The 19,714-nt window shown below is 42.7% G+C and overlaps 1 protein-coding gene and 1 long non-coding RNA gene across 5 annotated transcripts in view; both read right to left on the reverse strand.

The window, feature by feature from the left end:
• Positions 1-2,027: 2,027 nt before the first annotated feature.
• The window catches only part of tln1 (talin 1), a 56,637-nt gene continuing 38,950 nt past the window's right edge, over positions 2,028-19,714 (reverse strand). For 2 of the 4 annotated variants that reach the window (XM_062478710.1, XM_062478708.1), the window contains 20 exons: positions 18,259-18,391; positions 17,774-17,875; positions 17,387-17,557; positions 16,612-16,857; positions 16,365-16,484; positions 15,895-16,041; positions 15,462-15,628; positions 15,008-15,191; positions 14,472-14,510; positions 13,066-13,191; positions 11,987-12,103; positions 11,699-11,884; positions 11,191-11,298; positions 8,580-8,685; positions 7,320-7,444; positions 6,797-6,922; positions 6,609-6,671; positions 6,349-6,531; positions 3,102-3,227; positions 2,028-2,963 (listed from right to left, as the gene is read on the reverse strand). In XM_062478710.1, coding sequence (XP_062334694.1) covers positions 2,829-2,963; positions 3,102-3,227; positions 6,349-6,531; positions 6,609-6,671; positions 6,797-6,922; positions 7,320-7,444; positions 8,580-8,685; positions 11,191-11,298; positions 11,699-11,884; positions 11,987-12,103; positions 13,066-13,191; positions 14,472-14,510; positions 15,008-15,191; positions 15,462-15,628; positions 15,895-16,041; positions 16,365-16,484; positions 16,612-16,857; positions 17,387-17,557; positions 17,774-17,875; positions 18,259-18,391 — 2,710 coding nt within the window. In that variant the 3' untranslated portion in view covers positions 2,028-2,828. The remainder of the gene's footprint in view (positions 2,964-3,101; positions 3,228-6,348; positions 6,532-6,608; positions 6,672-6,796; positions 6,923-7,319; positions 7,445-8,579; positions 8,686-11,190; positions 11,299-11,698; positions 11,885-11,986; positions 12,104-13,065; positions 13,192-14,471; positions 14,511-15,007; positions 15,192-15,461; positions 15,629-15,894; positions 16,042-16,364; positions 16,485-16,611; positions 16,858-17,386; positions 17,558-17,773; positions 17,876-18,258; positions 18,392-19,714) is intronic. The other 2 variants (XM_062478711.1, XM_062478709.1) reach the window with 1 other exon arrangement.
• Positions 5,298-6,317, reverse strand: LOC134033796 (uncharacterized). The gene is made up of 2 exons (XR_009932168.1): positions 5,762-6,317; positions 5,298-5,722 (listed from the first exon to the last, which is right to left on the reverse strand). It is a non-coding gene; the product is annotated as an uncharacterized LOC134033796 (long non-coding RNA).

Raw genomic sequence — 19,714 nt, forward strand, 5'->3', positions numbered from 1 at the left:
GGGAGGGAGGGGAACGTGGAATTCTCAGCAAAGGAGTCAAGACTTTTTTGGAAAGTTCAGTTAGGTCACTTTGAATTGTGAGTGACGTCGTGCGTCAGTGTTACAAAGCATTGGCTTGTAATCGAGCGCAGATATTTTGTCCATCTTTGGGAGTGTCTCATCTTAACCGTCACCGTGGTATAATATTTTTCTAATGTATATTTGCATTTTTTAAGATATTTTTGCACTTTATTCAAAGTGCTTTATTCAAAGTATAGATTTGATAGCACTTTATTCAAAGGTTTTTGCATAAATCTTATCCGTGATCCATATATAGATATGAATCTAACATTACGCACGATGGTTTAACAGTTCCTTAGACGAAATCCCCCTGTGGCCCGATGTCTGTGAGACTCAGAATGGAATACGATGTTCCGAAACGTCGGACAGATTCTGTGTGTTATCTGGGTGACAGTCACGCACGTGCGCCCCTTTGTCTTCAAATAGTCATTTTCAAATGAACAGAATTGCTTTCATGGACTTTTCCTAACTCGTAAGAGCACTATGACAAACATAGTAAATAACGGATGGAAGATTTTAGGGGAACATGTAGTGAAAAGTCCAAGCCTTTCTCTTTTATAGCATTTACCGTTGACGACTATTCATTTGCAATGACTGTTTCAGTTAAATACCTAAGCAGTTACAGCCTACACGTCTACAATATTGTGTTTATTCTAATAATTATTGTTATGCGAAAATGTAACTTTGATATAGTATCGCAGGTGATTCCATAGAATTATTTTTTCCCCTAAACATCCTGAGGGCCTATTTTAAGAAAATCTATGTAAATGAGCAAACAGTAGCCTATGCCAAGAAATCATGTATGTGTATCGTTATTAAATATACATTAACACTGTATCTTAAGTTCAGAAAGAAAGTTGGTGAACTTTTTAATTAATTCCCATTTTCAATCCAACAGCCCAAATTCAAAATTGATTATAATACAGATATTTCATGTATTACTATTATTATAATCCAATACTGGAACCTCTCATCTGAATACACTAGATATGTGACCCTGAGCACATCTAGAGTTCCTGCACAGGTCTGAAGTAACACACTAGGATCAATCCATCATGTACCTCTGCTGCTCACTTTCCACTTTTTTTAGAGTAGAAAAAAAGAGTATGGTCCACTGCTGAATTATCATTGACTCATTAAAAAACATATTAGTGTTGTAATATGAGTTTGGGAGAGTGACAGATTACTGTACCCAGACACCAAGCCACCAGGTACCAAACATGACTACCTCCCTCTACTAAGAGATATTTGGTGTAGCAGAAACGTTTTGTTTATTTTGAATTCAGGCTGCAGAGTTGAAAACAATTAATTATTCAAAGGGGTTCACAAACTTTTTAAACTGTACCTTTAATATTTTATTGAGATAAACAAATGCAAGAAACATTTTGTAAAAGAGTGAATTTATATTTTGTTAAGTCAAACAAATGGATAAGTGCACTTGATGATGGAAAAGGTTAACAGTTACACATTACTGTAAAATACATTAAGCAGGCACTTTTTGATGCATTGATATGTTGAACAGACAGAAGGTTACATTGAAGCCTGTGAAAATGTGAAATAGGCAGCTAAATCAAGAAAAATAATTACTCATAAGAAACAGAGAACGTGGGTACATATTCTTCTACCTCATTGCTATCATACGATTGTGCTGTAAAGAGGATTTCATCCACAATATACTGTATATTTAAATTTGTTTCTCAAAATGTACTGGTTTCAGTTGGTTAGGTCTATTTGACACAACACAGTTAACAATTTAACCACTCAATAGCACCCAAAGAAACATAGCATTAATGATTTAAAAATACAATGTCTTGAAGAAAGAAAAAATATGGCTTTACGAGCTTCAAACAAGACAGCTTGCCAAACAGAACTGATGATCTCCAAACGTTGACAAACAAATCACTTTTATTAATATACACATTTAATAGAAGATACCATTGGTAACACATTTCATAGCTTTATTTATCTTTAAAAAATGATATGTTTTTATTCTTTCTATGAATTTTTCATCGCAGTAAATCATTGCACCTCTGGTCCAAATTGCATCAAAATGCAGTTACTGTAAATGTCCTTGGTTCAGATAAAGAGCACCTGACAAACCCCCCATGTTTGAGTTGAACTGTCGTCTTTGGAACATGACCAGACCCACACTCGTTCATGGCAATCACATCACTATGTTTCATGATATAGCTAGTGGACAGTTTAAATCATTGAGCAGTCAGGTATGACTTTCACTCTTACCCACCACCCACAGCAGTACTTTTGGTGGCTGCATTTTTCTAATTAAAAACACAGCATAGATACCTCCAACCAGATGGTCATTGTGCTCGCTATAAAAATAGTATTGCTCTAGCAGTGAAGGAAAATATATTTTTTGTTTGCGACAATTTATTGAGTAAAAAGAGTGTAGATGCTGGGCAGACATGCAATCTAGATATAAGAGCTAGCCTAAAGGATCTAACTATTGTATTATTAACATAGAAACTATGAAAAGCGCAGTTACCTCAAGGACTTGCATATATTTTTTGCATAATCCAAAAAACAATCAGTGGCACTGTAATAAGGCTCTTGAAAGTGACAAACTAAGAAAAACACATTGAAAATAGACAACTTTCACTTTTTACCCCAATAATTTCTTTAATTACTCTGCCCAATATTGCTCTTTAAAGCATAACACTATATAGTTTTCTCTAATAATAGCCCGGGCGAGGCCCTGAGCATCTGATTTGTCTCCGCTGTGTGTCTAAAAAGTGTGTGTGTGTGTGATCTCACTGCTCCTGCCCATCGTCTCTAAGCTCTGTGGGCAGGAACTTGTACTGCTGCTGTCTGATATGCGCCAGCCTCTTCCTGGCCTCATCCAGCTCTCTCTCCTTCCTCAGCATCTCCTCCTGAGCAGCAATAATCTGCAACAAAACACAACCAATGAGCTTTCACACTCAAAATGGATTATAGACACCCCAAACGGTGCAGGTAAGATTGCACATGCAATCTTAGAACAGAGTATTTGATTCTAAGGATAATTATGAAACTCAAGGACTTACCTGGGCAATACCGCCCACCATTTTGCTCTTAACCACAACAGCCTGATCATCTTGGGCATCGAAGGCTGCTTTCTGAGCTGCCTTCACCAAGTTATCTGAGGCCCTCTTCACAGCGTTTCCTGCAGCCTGTGGAAGGTCAGAATGGTTAAAGGGAGTCATGACCACCGAACTAAAGGCCAAACAATATTAGAATGGGGCCTAGAAGTCTGTCTGACAGTCAGGGATTCACATGAATCAAACTGATTTTGTGCTCTGAGTAGATATTACCTGGATTTCTAAGGGTTTTGGGAGATGAGTTAGGTATTTACAGAAGTGTACAGCATTGGTGACTGACGCACACATAGACTTAAGAACATGACTAATCCACTTCTCTTTCGCCCCTGGAAAGGAAATGTCAGCCCCTACCAAAGCCAGACGAGCAAACCAAAACACTCTCCCCTCTCTGTACTTGAGGAGATTACTTTAAAAGGCAAGAAAGCTGCTCGTCGTAGCTCACTTGAAGCAAAACATACATCTCTGAGAGACTCTTGGCGGCGCATTGCAAACAAGGAGTCTGATTTTTTTTCTCCTTTTGAGGCTTTGCTAAGAGAAAGAAGCGCTGCACTGGCAAGGGCACCACTAGGCTGGCTTTGTTAAATTCCCCGCCTCCTGATTTATGTCATGCTGGAATGTGACTGTTCCCTGCCTTGACATAAACACACAATGCTATATAAACCTCTCAGATACTTAACAGCTGTTCAAGGGTACAAGACGCAAGGTCGGTGCTCACTGTTTTAACTGAGGAAAGGCTCAGTTTGGATAAAGATTGGCACTCTATGGACACACACTTCAAATGTAGGCTGATGCCTTACTGCAGTGGCCTGGGATCAAATTTGCCCGTAGCCCCCCTTTCTCTCTGCCTTTCCTGTCACACTTCACTTAAAGACCCCATGACATGCTGTTTTTGGATGCTTTTATATAGGCCTTAGTGGTCCCCTTATACTGTATCTGAAGTTTCTTTCCCAAAATTCAGCCTTGGTGCAGAATTACAGCCACTACGAGCAGTCCCACAATGAGCTTTCCTCAGGACGTGCTATTTCTGTGTCTGTAGCTTTAAATTCTATGAGGAAGAAAGAGGCGGGGCTAACTGCCATGCTTCGGTCGTTTGCAAGCCATGATGTCTTGAGGAAAACCAATATCGCGCTCGCACGGTCGTAGCTCATTTTGTCATTGGTGGGCCAAATTCTCTGTGCGGGCAAAGCAGAAAAGGTGAGATAACCTTCGGTTTTATGACATCATAAAACCAGCATTTTCAAAACCGAGCGTTTAAGATTTCATTTTCTCAAAGGCGGAGAAGAATACCCAGGGCTTGATTTACACCTATCGAAATTTCTAGCCACCGGGGGACCAAAGGCAGGCTAGGGGAACTCATATTAATGTTAAATAACCTCTTAAAGTGAAGTTTTCATGTCATGGGACCTTTACAAACTGTCCAATAAAGCATGAAATATAAAAATAAAAAAACATATTAGGGGTTGATTCACATATGAATCGCGATTGAGTCTTTTAGCGATTCACTGATTCACAAATTTCAAAAATCGATTTTCAATTATATATATTTTTTTATGTAAGCATATATTGAATCGAAAAATCATAACGGCAATTACAATGTCTTGTAGAAAGTAACTTTTCAGGAACCCTCTTTGGCTCAGTGGGTAAGCATGTGTACCATTGAGTCTACTGCTAAACACGGTACCCCTGGTTCAAATCTCACTCAAACCAATTGATAATTAATTTAACTCAGTTCATATCCACATCCATACTAGCACACTACCTAGTAGGGGTGGTGGGGAAAATCAATATACACATATTCACATATGAATCTCGATTCAGTCTTCTAGCGATTGACATCGATTCACAAATTAAAATAATAGATTTTCTAGTTGTTGTTTTTTCTAGTTGTTTTTTAATATTCTGTAAGCATATATTGAATTGAAATTTAATTAAAAAATCGTGAATCGATTTTTAATCGAATCGTGACCCCAAGAATCGATTCGAAAGGTACCAAAAGATTCCCACCCCTGATATATCTTTTTTTAAATAAAGGCAGTGCATAAAGGTGCTTTGTTCCCTTCTCATCAGAATGTGCCTACGCATGATCTAGAGCCACATGGGAATGTGTGTAGTCTCAAGTACTTTTTTCCTTTTTGTAATAAATGCCGACTTGTGTACAGAGGTTGAGTATGCATGGTTTTTATGCGTACGCACCTTTATAAATGAGGCCAGGCACCGTGAGGAGGCCTAATCACACTCTTCTTTCCAAAAGGGAAAGGACTCAATGACTGTCGTGTGCAAATTCTTTAGTGTCGCAGAAATCATAGACAGAGGCTAAAGTTTCTAGCAGCGGATTGAACATCTCAAGTCTATGTACTGGATGATGGTATAAACAAATGGGAATGACCCCCAGTGGCAGCTGCAGGCTCGGAGAAGAAGGAGATAAGTCTTTGCTGATTGGACCACAGATTATGAGATTCCCTGATGTGCTTGGTGTGCCTAGAGCTAGCTGACTTATTCACAGCCCTGGACACACTATATCTAAGGAGTGGATGGGATCATGGTTGTTTAAAGTGTCTGCTAAATGACTAAATGTAATGTAATGTAAATGTACTGTATGTGGAAACTAACCACATACTTGGACATCTAGAATTGACACAGGGTTGCTTTAAATACGTTAGTGTACTTTTTGAACTTTATACATTTCCTGTCACCTATTGAAAATTGTTGGCAATATGTCAACCATGACAACCTTACAGGACATTTCTGTAAGTTGGGATATGAGATGAGTGGACCACTTTCAGCGTACACCAAAGTTAACTACAGTGTGCTGGAATATTTTTCTTTCTTACGTCCATTATTCCTGAATTAACATTTAAATTGTATTCATGTAGCAGGCACTTTTATTCAAAGCGACATGCCCACACGACCCAACTAAATTCAACATTCCCACTCCCTTTGCAGGATTCCAATCAATATAAACTGTGGTTCCTAGCAGTGTTCCAACCTGAAGTGCTACTTAGTTTGTATTAAATAAAAGCTGCATATAACGTCTTGCTTTAAACTGGGATAAATATAGACAACCTAAGCCTGATGTGACAGCTGTACACATAAGGGGAGCCACATGCAAACCTAGAAACTGAGACACCAACCAAAATATGAACACCGCCTCTCTGCCCCTCCCCCCCCCACACACGCACACGGGCACACCGACCTGTAGCCTCTTCATGGTCTGGGAGTCCTGGTCCGCCTTGACTTTGCAGGCCACCAGAAGCTGGGCCGTGGAGGCGGCCACCTGCTTAGCGGAGGAGATGAGCTTCTCCTCGCTGGCGTGGCCCTGCACTGCAGAGTTGGCTGCCTCGCACAGGTTGTTGGTGGCTGCTGCAACCATACGGGCCTGACGCATGTGTGGAGTATGTTAGTGAGGACGATTTGCTGTGAGAATCAAATAGTGTGAGACATCATGACACTTACAGCTGAAATGAGACCCTGAGACCACTGTCCATCATCCGCTGCGTTGGCTGGGATGGCACCAACCTAGGAGACGGGCACAAAGGAGGGTTGAAGAGAGTGTCAACACAGAATGAGAATCTTTATGAGACTTCAGGATAGGGCCAGGGATCATTAAGCACTTTGCTACAATGAAACCTGAGAAGGCTTACCTTTCCCTGGGCGACCAGTTCCCTCTGGGCAGCTGAGGCAGCTTTCACCAGTGCACTGGTAGCGGCCGCAATCGATTTGGCCGCCTCAAGGATCTGCTCCTCGAAGTTCAGGCTCTCATCAGCTTCCTGTTTACAGAGACAGCAAGTATGCTTTAGTTGACAAACACAATGCAACTACCTTGACGTGACTGTGCAAGTACCCGTTTTGAACACCATCACAACACAGTAGCACACCCATTCTGATGTTAATAGTGTGGTTCTGTGCAATTTCCACAAGGACCCATGGGTGTCAACTACTTAACCACCGCCAAGTCCTCTCTTTAAAATGCACAAGCTAACAAAGGCAATGCGTTTTGAAGCTGCTACGCCTGAGGTCAAGAGTCAAGACCTGCACCACCAGTTGAGGAGTATTGCACGCAGGCTGTGAGCAACAGCGGGGCTGAGGGAAGGGCTGAGGTTAAGCTAGCAGGGTGGAGGTGTGAGCCATGGGAAGCCCTGAGGCAGGTGGAAGAAGCCCTCTCACCTTGGGCTTGGTCCGGGGCCGCAGCTGCTCCAGCTTCTTGGCGGCAGCTTCGATGGCGGCTGCTGCTCCTAAGAGCTCGTTCTCTGCGATTACGGTTGGATCTTCGGGGTCCACCCATTCTGTTCCTGTAAGAAACAATCAGCCGAAGTCATTAATGACTATTGACCAAACCTCACATGCACTGTAAATATTTCACTCTTTGGCCTTCATCAAAAGCATGCAATCCCCAAAGTCAGGGATCATGCACAGTTACTATCCTTCAGGAATGTTAGGGCATAGGACACATGCTGTAATATACTACTGAACTTTTACATGTCCACTTGTACATTCTCTGTGTCTTATAACGATATAATGATGATACATAAGAAAATATATTACATAACATTCCCTGTGATTTGATATTGGCTAAGTATAGAGACGTAGACTAGTAAATCCATTCTCAAACTATTTGGAAATGACTACTGCAGTATTTAATACTGGCGAATTGATGTTCTTTTCAGTGGGCCTTTTACCACTTCCAGCCAACCACATCAATCTCCTGCTCCTTCTCTCTCAAAGGGCAGATATAGACATCCCATTTTCATCTGCCCTTAAATCAAGATGTGGCATTATCACCACGAAAGCCAGCAGGGTTCTCTTACACTTAAGTCCTCTTACATGAGAGCTGTTGAAGATTGCTTGTCGAAATAAGCAAGGGGGTGTTTTTTCTTTTGGGGGTGGGGGGGGGTGGGGGTGGGGGGTGGGATCACAACATCGGTGGTTGATGCAGTCATGCTGTTGCCTTGAGGACGATGCAGTTTGTACTTGACACCTTCAGAGCAGGGGGGAGTGTGGAGATGGTCGTGTGTAAGAGGAGAAGGGCCTGGGGACATCAGCTGAGAAGCACTGGTGAAAATGAGGCTGTCAACAGCGAGGCAGCCCCCCCCCCCCCCTCCTCCTCTTAAGACATACTTTGGCTGCGTCTCATTCCAAGGACATACTTCATCTTGACCTCGTTGGTTTGCCCTTGCCAATCAGACCACCACTGTTTATAGGCTATTGATATTCATCCATACTGCTATGGTCCGTACTGGTATTGCATATCTTGTACTATCAGATCAGAGAGGGAAAGTGGATAAGGACTGAAGTGGAGGAGAAAACTATGAGGAAGTGAACTATGGAACCTATACACAGTCTATAGAACGGGAGATGTGAGAGAGGAAGAGTGCGCGTAGGGTGTGTGTGTAGTTTGGATATCTGAAAGCCCGTAGGTCAAACTACCTTTCATGGCCTCCGCAGCCTGAATGAGCTCTGTGACAGACCCAGCCACGCGCTTCGAGTAGGTGGCCAGCTGCTGCTTGAGCTCATGGGTGGGCTTGTGGATTATCTGTTGGAAGGGGACAAAAAAGGGACAACCATCAGATGGCTCTGGAAACACGACAACCTCTGTGTTCAAACATGCGTAATTAATTGACATACAGTAGGAGGTGTAATAAGAACAAGTCTCACTTTGCATACTATGGTTGTAGGGGTACAGCTCGCATCTCTCAAACATCCATCCCATATCACAATAATAAAATGGGCTTGTTGAACATTTTGAAATTTGTGTCTTCCGTTAAGAATAAGTTAGGGTGACGAAGCGTAAGGTATTTAACTGTTTGGACATATAAATGTGGTCAATTCAGACTACACATATAAGGACACCACCAGTTACTATTGTGGTCTTGTTTAGGACAATAATAGATTGGGAAGTGTCAGAGATTTAAAAGGGCTTTCCTGACTGTGACAAAGGGTGGCCTGCCGAAGAATCGTAGAGTGTACAGAGTGTGAACCAGAGGTTCCAGAACCAAAAGCTTGTTCATTTAATTTAAGCCCTGGAACCTTTTGGGCCAACATGGCAACCATTGTCACTTCAGCTCAAATAACAGTTTGCCTGTCTCTGGCTCATGGGGGGGGGAAGCTGGCTCCAGTCTAAGTGACAGTCCTCAGAGTGTCCTCTACTGAGGCGCCCTCGCCAGGTCGTGGGTGGCGGATGACAGGTGCAGGACATTACTGGAGCTATCTGTGCCCACAGGCCCACAGCGAATAGGCATACCGTGCTCAAGTTCGTATAAATGCGCTACTAAGAAAAGACAGGAGACGCATGAGAGTGGCTGCATGGGAATGCGTAGAATGACAGTGACTAATACAGCAGCCACACGCCAATGCATCATGTCTGCACACACATGCACACACACACGAATCACGCAGCGAGCAGCCCTTTTACACAGATAAGGAGCACATTCACACACATGAGCAGCACATTCACACACATGAGCAGCACATTCACACACATGAGCAGCACATTCACACACATGAGCGGCACATTCACACATAGGATGGTTGCTCTATCACCCGTGCCCCACTTGAATGGCACCAGAACATTTTTTCAAAATGAGCGTCAAAGAATGGCATGGTATGTTAAACGCACGGTAACACACACACACAAACCTTCATGCAACAAAAAAATAAGAGGGGGGGGGGTGCACCATTCTCAAATTAGCCATTTTATTTAAAAAAGGATTGTGAGCCTGATCATGTTAGTTTACATCAAACCTTTCACATGGTTTTGTTCCATCATGTGATACACTGTAGTTCATGGCATTCATCTAAAGATCCAAAGGGGTTAATGTCTGCTCAGAGTCAGGTAAGGAGAGATGGGGTTATTCTTATGAGACCTGCTGAATTGTAAGTATGTCCCAAGGCACCCAACCAAAGCTGCTCCACACTCGTGCAGGTCAATCATGTTGCCTTACTCACCGGCTATCACAGTCAACATTGATGGAACATTGATGGAACATTGACAAAATGTTTGGATGGAGGAAGAATAGAGGGGGCAAAATCATTTCTTTTTTTCTTAACTTTTTTTTCATATGTGGGAATTTTATATTTACACTGCATTCATGGACATACAAATGGAGGCATGCAAGTGAAAGATAACTGTGATGTTATTGAACCAATAAACTGGAAATGAACTAATTTTAGCTAAGATAACAGCTTGATGCATCTTCTATTGGGTTTCTCATGAGGACACCCCTAACATACCTGGCAACAACAGATACTTCATTCTTCCAGTGGAAATGTTAATGGTTAACCCTTTACAACTCTGCATGAGTGAAATCTCAAAAATACTTTGGATATTACTGGAGCTTAACACCTGCCTACCTACCTTGGTAAAAAACATCTAATGCCGAACCAATGGTTTGTTTAGATGTTCTAGTTTAAATTGGTAAAAACATTTAAATGCTTCACAACATAATGTATATTAGGATTTCTAATTAATCTAAACATTTCCCTCCTATTATTTTATATTGTACCCTTCCTTCACAAACAAGTGGCTGAGTGGGCACTCCATAAGTGGACGGAGAGCTAGCCACTGTAGAAACAGGACATGAAATGTCAAATAACAAAGGGTTCAGGGTCGGGTTGGCTAGGGCGATATTTCACTGGGGGCACGGTCTGTTAGTTTTGTGACCGTAAGCAGGGTGGGAAGGCTGTTGGTCTTTATGTGCACTTCACTGTAAGCAGACACCTTTCTTTGAAAGGCTTGTTATTGCCAGACCAGCAGTAACAGACTGGGTCTGTTACTGGGTTACTGAACCCACAAATTCATTCTTCAATTATGAAGAAGTTATACCTGTGTGATTGAACTGGATTGGTTAGCAACAGCTAGCTGTCAATGAACTGTGCACTCTAAAGATTCTAACATCTGTGAATTAAAATATATTCTTACAGATTCTTGAGAATAGCAGGAATCCAAAAGCAGGAAATGTACAGTGTGTGTGTTTGCATGGTTGTGCTTTGTGTTTGTTGTGTTTTTGAGTGTGTGTGTGTGACAGCAGAGCCCTCTCACCACTAGCACATGTTCGAGCAGACCCAGGTACCCAACAGCACACTCGTTGCCATAGCGCAGGGCTCTCATCTGCACCTCCATGTTGACCTCAGGGTGATAGGCCGCTTGCTAAGGAGACATGAGGGAGACCATCAGCTTAGTGTGACAGTCATATATACTGTACATATCCATACACTCCATTGTTGTCCTCCACTGTTGTGCTGTGATTTGTATGTGATACAAATAGTGAGAAAGGAAGGGTAAATGTGAAATCTACATGGTAGTTATTGAAGAGTCAACAAAGCAGTTAGAAGAATCAATAGTCAAACATGAGTTAGTAGGTCTGTGAATTTTTAAGTTTGTGTAACTCTCTGTTATACTCTATAATTGTAAAAACAGTGACAGATATTTTAGAATAAACCTGAATTTGTCAATATTATTTATCTGGCAGGTTTCCTGACTTTTTAAATTTTTATGAAGGGTTGTCTGATGGTTATGGTTTGTTTTGTTGTATTAACATTCTGTTTACCTTGCACGAGTGCAGCATATCAGCGATGGCTCTCCTACTCAGGTTCGCTGTGGCAATGACATCCTCCTGGCGACAGGAGTTCCCAGCAGCCACTGCTTTGGCAGTTGCTAGGGTGATGCCTTTGGTCATGCGGATGAACTCCTCTGGTGTGGCTGTTTTAGGAGGTGGGTCTGAGCTGCTGAACACCTGAGACCGGAACAATCACAACATTAGTTTCATTTGAACTTAATGACATCATAACACTGACTAATGAACTCTATCATCAGCTGCTGTGACAGTAGCACTCACAGCCAGCTCCTGTTTGATGTGCTCGATAGTGGCCTCCAGCCCCCTGGTGCCCTTAGTGGCTTCATCCTCCACTGCTTTTACGGTCTTCAGCAGCGACGTCACGTTCGTCACCATCACCTGGGGGGGACAGACACCTGTACTTCAGGGCTTTCTAAATAAAATGGGATGGTGTTGTACCCCTTGTGCGTCTTGTACCCTTGTATCGTTGCGTTTTCATGCACAGTAAGGTAAGAATAGAGGTCAAGAGAGAAAGACATACAGAGGTAAACACTAAGACGGTAAACAGAGAAAGCATGAGCCAGTTTTGCGAAGTGTTTGTCTGTGTGTGTGTCAGTTCGAGGGTCGTGGTATAATGTAGCTCTACTGAAACTGGTAGGACATGTTACCTCCATGTCTGAATCTGGGGTTGGGAGAGTCTGTGGGTGTGTGTGTGTGTTTCTATATTGTCGTAATCCTTTCTGTCTGTCTGTGAGAGCATTTCAGACAGTGTGTGTGTGTGTGTTGGGGGGGGGGGGTAGTCTAATGTTACTCTTCAGCTGTTGTCAGATACTTCTGGCCCTAACTAAGATGATTAATGACCGGAAAATCTAAATGAAAAGGGCAGAAAAACTAGACACCAGGATTGAAGAAGTCTCTGTAGACACGTCAGGAGTGTCTCCTGCATGTGAACGAGCAGTTCCTCAAAGAGGTGGACACTGAGAAGTGTGTGGACCTGTTTATGAGCTGTTGCAGGAGACAAACTGGTAACGGAGCAAACACACACATCACTTTACACCCAATAACCCTTTTATTCTCTCCTAAAAGTAGATGATGGACTGCTGAGGTGTAGTCTGGCTATGCAATAACGAGATGACATTAGGTACATCCTGCCACATTGCTAAACTGATGGTAGACTTTCATTATGACCACATACAGTGGTCAGGTTTGAGCTATATGAATGACAGGTGCGAGGGTTATGTGAAACTGGGTTATGGGAAATGGTAACTGTACTGTATGTAGAGTACTACCTTCATGTAAGTAGTAGTCTAGGTTGTCAACTTGCTTCTTAGTGTTTCTACACAAGAGAAGGACTAGTTTACCTTGGCAGAGTTCTTCAGCTGCAGCATGGCAGGGTCATCATGGGGCTTGCCCGACGCCGCCTTGGTGGCACTGATGAGGTCACCCAGAGCTTTAGCCACATCTTTGACCGCGTTGATCAGAACCACCTACAGGGGGCACAACAGTTACATGTGAGTTGACATTTTGCAGACGTGACCCATGTGGTTGGGTGGCATTTCCTGTCTTACACACAGACAAGGACACAATGACTCAAACACACAGGCCACACGCAGACACACATGCACAGGATTGCATGATTAACTCCACTACACAACATGATGAATGGACAAGATACCACTGTGAACGTGCCAGCCAATCAACCTCAGTGAGGATGGGAATGGTTCTTGTGATGCAGGCAGTGGGATGGATCCCAGTGGCATTCTTATGTTGTAACTCCTCAAAAGACCATTGTGGCCCAACATAACTTTTCAGTTTCAGCCTTGAACTAGATCAACAAAGAATAATTATTTATATATTATTCTTATTTAACTACAAATGCTACCTAGCATGATAATTAAAAAAAAAAGATGTTAAGGGGGCAGAACAGCCACAGGAAGATGCCAAACAATTGTATATATGAGAATTTGGACCAGCCAATAACACTCAATAAATACCAGGTTTATGCAAAATAGTTAGCCTAGTTAGTCAAAGCCTAAGAGCAAAGAAAGCAAAGTACATCCAAAATCCACCAAATATGAGAGAACGGGACCCTTTGCAAAACATCTGCATGAATAAAGACGGCAGATAGGCTAAGGGTACTTCTATGGCCACAAAACGCAGAGCCAGCCAACTCTGTAAACAGGAAGTTTGTAAAAGGCTGATGTGCTCACAACTTGACAAGTGAAGGCACAGCTGTGTGTTGTGTGTTCTCTGCAACTGTGAAACCATGATAAGGAGTGGTGTGCATGTCTCCTCCTTGACTCATCTGTGACGGTCAGAGCCAGTCACAGAGTGGCAAACTAACTGAAAAGAAAGTAGGAAGGCAAGTACAAATCCTTGTCTTTTGTTGATTGCCTTTCCCATTTAAAAAATCTATTGATCTTTCCACGTTGCAGGCTGATGCAACAACTCCCTCTTTAGGTAGGTAGGGTAAAAGCACCCTTGACCTTTTCATGTACTGTATAATACAGTACCATTGTAGTCTACTCTACTACTGAAATGTATATAATGTGTGGAGGGAGTAAAGAAGTGGACAGTATATATATATATAGAATATATTATTAGGATATATTATTATATATTATTAGGATGAAGAAAGACATGTTGGGTGATATCACCCAACATGTCTTTCTTCATCCTAATAATTTGCATCATAGACAGTCGTTTCTTCCACACTAAAACACACACAGGACGGATGGGTGAGTTCAGATACAAGGAGAGTACCCACATCATCAGAAAGTGAAGCCCCATGGTCAGAGAAAAGGGCCTTTATCCACAAATAAGGAAAGGAAAGCAAGCACACACAGAGCACACAATTATACATGACACAGCCTTTGCAGTGAATTGAACATGTACTTTATGTGTTGGCTTGTACCGTAAGCTAAATTGTTGATACTAGACACAGTTAAATGAAGTCCCTCGCCAGACCGGGACAACGACAGGCAGCCTGTGTTCTACCTGTGTTTCAGGTGTTCTACCTGTGCTTCAGGTGTTGTGTTTCAGGTGTTGTGTTTCAGGTGTTGTGTTTCAGGTGTTGTGTTTCAGGTGTTCTACCTGTGTTTCAGGTGTTGTGTTTCAGGTGTTCTACCTGTGTTTCACATGTTGTGTTTCAGGTGTTCTACCTGTGTTTCACGTGTTGTGTTTCAGGTGTTCTACCTGTGTTTCAGGTGTTCTACCTGTGTTTCAGGTGTTGCGTTTCAGGTGTTCTACCTGTGTTTCAGGTGTTCTACCTGTGTTTCAGGTGTTGCGTTTCAGGTGTTCTACCTGTGTTTCAGGATCTTCTGCACCCAGGCTGGCAGCACCCAGCTTGACCACATCGGCCAGTTTGGTGATGGTCGTGACTGAGGACTGTGCGGCCTGGGCCAGTCTCTCCTGGCTGGCCCCGGCACCAGAGACCAGCAGCTTGGTGTCCTCCACCAGGGCCTTAGCAGTCTTCAGGATATGCTCCCTGGGGGACAAGCATTGTCGCAGGGTCAACTGACAGATACACATTATCAGAAGGAATTAGATGCTCTCACTTTAGATTGTACATAATAATATACTGTTACTATTATGTTTGTGTTCTATATGACACAGTATAGTGAAGCATAGCATTACCATAAAATAAAATACTGTGTCTGCCATAGTGAGCGCATTTAATTAAAACACAGAATACAGGAAAATGTCAGTGATTTGATCATTCCACTCCATACTCCATTCCAAATGGTCGTTGCCCTACCTATGGTCGGCGAAGGTTTCGGAATTCTCGCGGTTAAGTGTGCCAGCTGTGGCGAACATGATAGTGGTATCCAGGTCAGCGATGATGCCCGACACAGCACTGGCTGCAGTGATACAAGCCTGGGTGCCACGGTTACCAGCCTGCAGAGCTGCCAACACGTGGGACACCTGAGGATGAGAGAAGATTCAATCTCAATTTACAGTAAATAGAGAACTATGGAATATATATATATGATATTGCACAAACCTGTATATATACACACATTATTTACAGTACTACATATAATACTGTATATTGCATGTACTGTATTCTATATGTATAGCATATATGGAATCTACAATGTATATAAAATGGTGCTTAAGGAAGTCAAATTCCTGCACTACTGTGACTATATACTGAGAGTTCCCCTACTAGACTTGTGGTTATTGCTCACCTTTTCGGAGACCTTCCGAGCGCTATCGATCAGCTCCTTCTTTGTGAAGGCATCATTGGGGCTGCACTGCAGAGCTCCAGCCTTGGTGACCAGGCCTGTACAGGTGAAGCCCAGATCCCCAACTTGCTTCTTGATGTGGGAGCCAATCTGGAATTATAAATAGGGCACAGTGCCCGTGATGCAGTTGGTGAGTAAGATGACCCCCACAAACATCTAGACATTTATTTCATTACACAAGTCATTACATGCACAATGATTGAGCCAACTGTCATAATTGTAGGCCTAATTCACCATACAGCGTATGCAGTTCTGCCTAAAGGGTGTTTGCTATGTTTACATTTTGTATTTTTTCCTTGTGCTATGCATTGCTGTAAAATAGTCTTTGATTTTCTGTATCGCATTGACATAAGACACCAACAACTGACCGAGGAGGCTGTTGGCCTAACAAACCAATAGAAGACGTTTTTTACCTCATCGTTTTCAGCAGTGATGGCAGCATATTTAGCCTCTGTGGCCAGATCTCCAAATTCATTAGTTAGCTGGTTGGCCAAGCCTCCAAGCTCATCTGGGTTGTTGTTGGACTTGGTCACCTGAAATCAACACAACAAATACTTTGTATTTCACTTTATTACTTGTACTACTCATAAGAAAAAAGTTACATTCATTACAAGTATAAGAGGCCGCATTTATTAGAATTTAGAAACCAATTTGACTCACCATCTCCTGGACAGTGACAGCAATGGCCTTGGCAGTCTTGACCATGGTGGTCTGGTAGTCCACAAAGGTGCCCTCGGGCTCACCAGGGTTCTCCTCCATTTTATTGATGGAATGGGTGATGGAGTCCACCATGCCACCGACGGCGCCGGCCGCGCTGGCGGCCTCGTTCAGGGTAGCGGCCAGGTCGTCCACGGCCTCCTTCATCATCTGGACCGACTCTTCCAGAGCCTCCTGAGTGTGGGCCGCCTGTGGAGGGAGGAGGCACATAACATGATAATTAGATATCCTTCACATGTTAACGTGCAGTATACTGAGACATCGGCCACTACTACCTAAGAGTTTTGATTCTAAACAATATAATAATACTGTAATATTATTAATACATTCAAATATGAGAAACGGTGCCCCCAATTCTTGTCTGAACTTCCATACTTCCCTCCAGCTTGAGTTAGATTAGCAGTGGTTTCACAAAATAAGACAAGGACGAAAGTTTGCCTCGCCAAAGGCGATTAGCTGGAACAGGAATGGCTGGAAAGAGAGGGCTGCTCCAACAATTAGAAATGGACATTCCACTGACACTGAGCTGTCTGTGTTGCTACACAACTGTCAGAGGTCTACTCTCATTAGCTAACACAACATGTTTAGGGAATGTTTTTTTATTTAGCTACTGTACCTTTAACAGTAATAGTAGTATAACAGTAGTAAATGTAACATTAGTAATCGTGTAACAGTAGTTAATTGAACAACTTGACAGTGCAGTAGAACTAGAGCAGACCTTGGGGTTTCCTCCAGCCTCCTTGGCTGTGTAGAGCATCTGTAGAGCAGACTCGGCCAGCGTTTTGGTCTGGTCTAACACTGCCATCTGCTGCTGGCTATTGAGGATCTTGGAGGCTGTGCCGATGGATGCCATTATGAGGGGCTCAAAGTAGCTCACCATCTGAGACACCTGGAGAAAGCAGCAAGATATATCAAAATAAGAAGGGATAATATGCCTGTATTTACACACAGGAAATTACCAAAACAATTAAATACAGTATGTTATATGGCAATTTACAAAAATGAGTTTTTTTGAAGAGTAAATGCACCCCCCCCCCAGGCAACTTATACTGCATGTAGCCTAAACTTGTGAACTTCAGTTATTGGAGGTCTGAAAGCCGTGTACCTTGTGTCCCAGGTGGGAGGCCTCAGAGCGGGCAGCGATGGCCACTGGCTCAATCAGATTGCTGATCTCTTGCACTGAGGCAGCCATCTGATCATGGAGAGCCTGATGGGCGCATGCAGACACACAAACACATGTTCCATTAACTTCCAGCACTTTCCATGTATCATGTAATCTGATGACCATCTAACGACAGCCAGCAGTCAAGCAAACACCTCTGCCTCCTTTCCATTTAATTATGTATATTATTTTGATAAACAAATAGCATACACATTAAACAGGGAGTCAGATGGCTGAGCGGTGAGGGAGTCGGGCTAATAATCAGAAGGTTGCCAGTTCGATTCCCGGCCGTGCAAAATGACGTTGTGTCCTTGGGCAAGGCACTTCACCCTACTTGCCTCGGGGGAATGTCCCTGTACTTACTGTAAGTCGCTCTGGATAAGAGCGTCTGCTAAATGACTAAATGTAAACAAAAGAGGTACACAAACCTCGTGGGAGATGTCCTCTCTGGGAGTGAGCTGTTGGCTGATGGCTGCCAGGGAGGCCTGGTCGACTTCTCGGATACAGTTGTTAAGAACCTCGATGGCTTCGTCACACTCCCTTTGGCCTGGGGCTTTATCTCTGTACACACAAATAATCAATGTCAGATAAGACATTAAACGGCCCCATCTTAATGACAAAAAACAAGGCATTCCCTTGGCCAATTCCGATTTTGTGCAACGCGTCTCTGCATGTGCTGCATGGTGATTAAACATTTGCATTAATTGAAATGTGAAGTATAGTCAAATGCAGATGAGGTTAAAAACGATTCTGTAAAAGAAGATGCAGTATCCTAGCCTTCAGTACAGAACACTTTCACAACAACTACTTGAAATGTACAGTTAGGTCCATAAATATTTGGACATTGACACAATTTTCATCATTTTGGCTCTGTATACCACCACAATGGATTTGAAATGAAACAATCAAGATGTGCTTTAAGTGCAGACTTTCAGCTTTAATTTCAGGGTATTTACATCCAAATCAGGTGAACGGTGTAGGAATTACAACACATTTTATATGTGGCCCCCCCCTTTTTAAGGGACCAAAAATAATTGGACAAACTAACATAATCATAAATCTAATTGTCACTTTTAATACTTGGTTGCAAATCCTTTGCAGTCAATGACAGCCTGAAGTCTGGAACCCATAGACATCACCAGACGCTGGGATTCGTCCCTGGTGATGCTCTGCCAGGCCTCTACTGCAACTGTCTTCAGTTCCTGCTTGTTCTTGGGGCATTTTCCCTTCAGTTTTGTCTTTAGCAAGTGAAATGCATGCTCAATTGGATTTAGGTCAGGTGATTGACTTGGCCATTGCAGAACATTCCACTTCTTTGCCTTAAAAAACTCTTTGGTTGCTTTCGCAGTATGCTTCGGGTCATTGTCCATCTGCACTGTGAAGCGCCGTCCTATGAGTTCTGAAGCATTTGGCTGAATCTGAGCAGATAATATTGCCAGAAACACTTCAGAATTCATCCTACTGCTTTTGTCAGCAGTCACATCATCGATAAATACAAGGGAACCAGTTCCATTGGCAGCCATACATGACCACGCCATAACACTACCTCCACCATGCTTCACTGATGAGGTGGTATGCTTTGGATCATGAGCAGTTCCTTCCCTTCTCCATACTCTTCTCTTCCCATCATTCTGGTACAAGTTGATCTTGGTCTCATCTGTCCATAGGATGTTGTTCCAGAACTGTACAGGCTCTTTTAGATGTTTTTTGGCAAACTCTAATCTGGTCTTCCTGTTTTTGAGACTCACCAATGGTTTACATCTTGTGGTGAACCCTCTGTATTTACTCTGGTGAAGTCTTCTCTTAATTTTTGACTTTGACACAGATACGCCTACCTCCTGGAGAGTGTTCTTGATCTGGCCAACTGTTGTGAAGGGGTTTTTC

The sequence above is a fragment of the Osmerus eperlanus genome, chromosome 14 (assembly GCF_963692335.1).
Source record: "Osmerus eperlanus chromosome 14, fOsmEpe2.1, whole genome shotgun sequence".
Lineage (NCBI taxonomy): Eukaryota > Metazoa > Chordata > Actinopteri > Osmeriformes > Osmeridae > Osmerus > Osmerus eperlanus.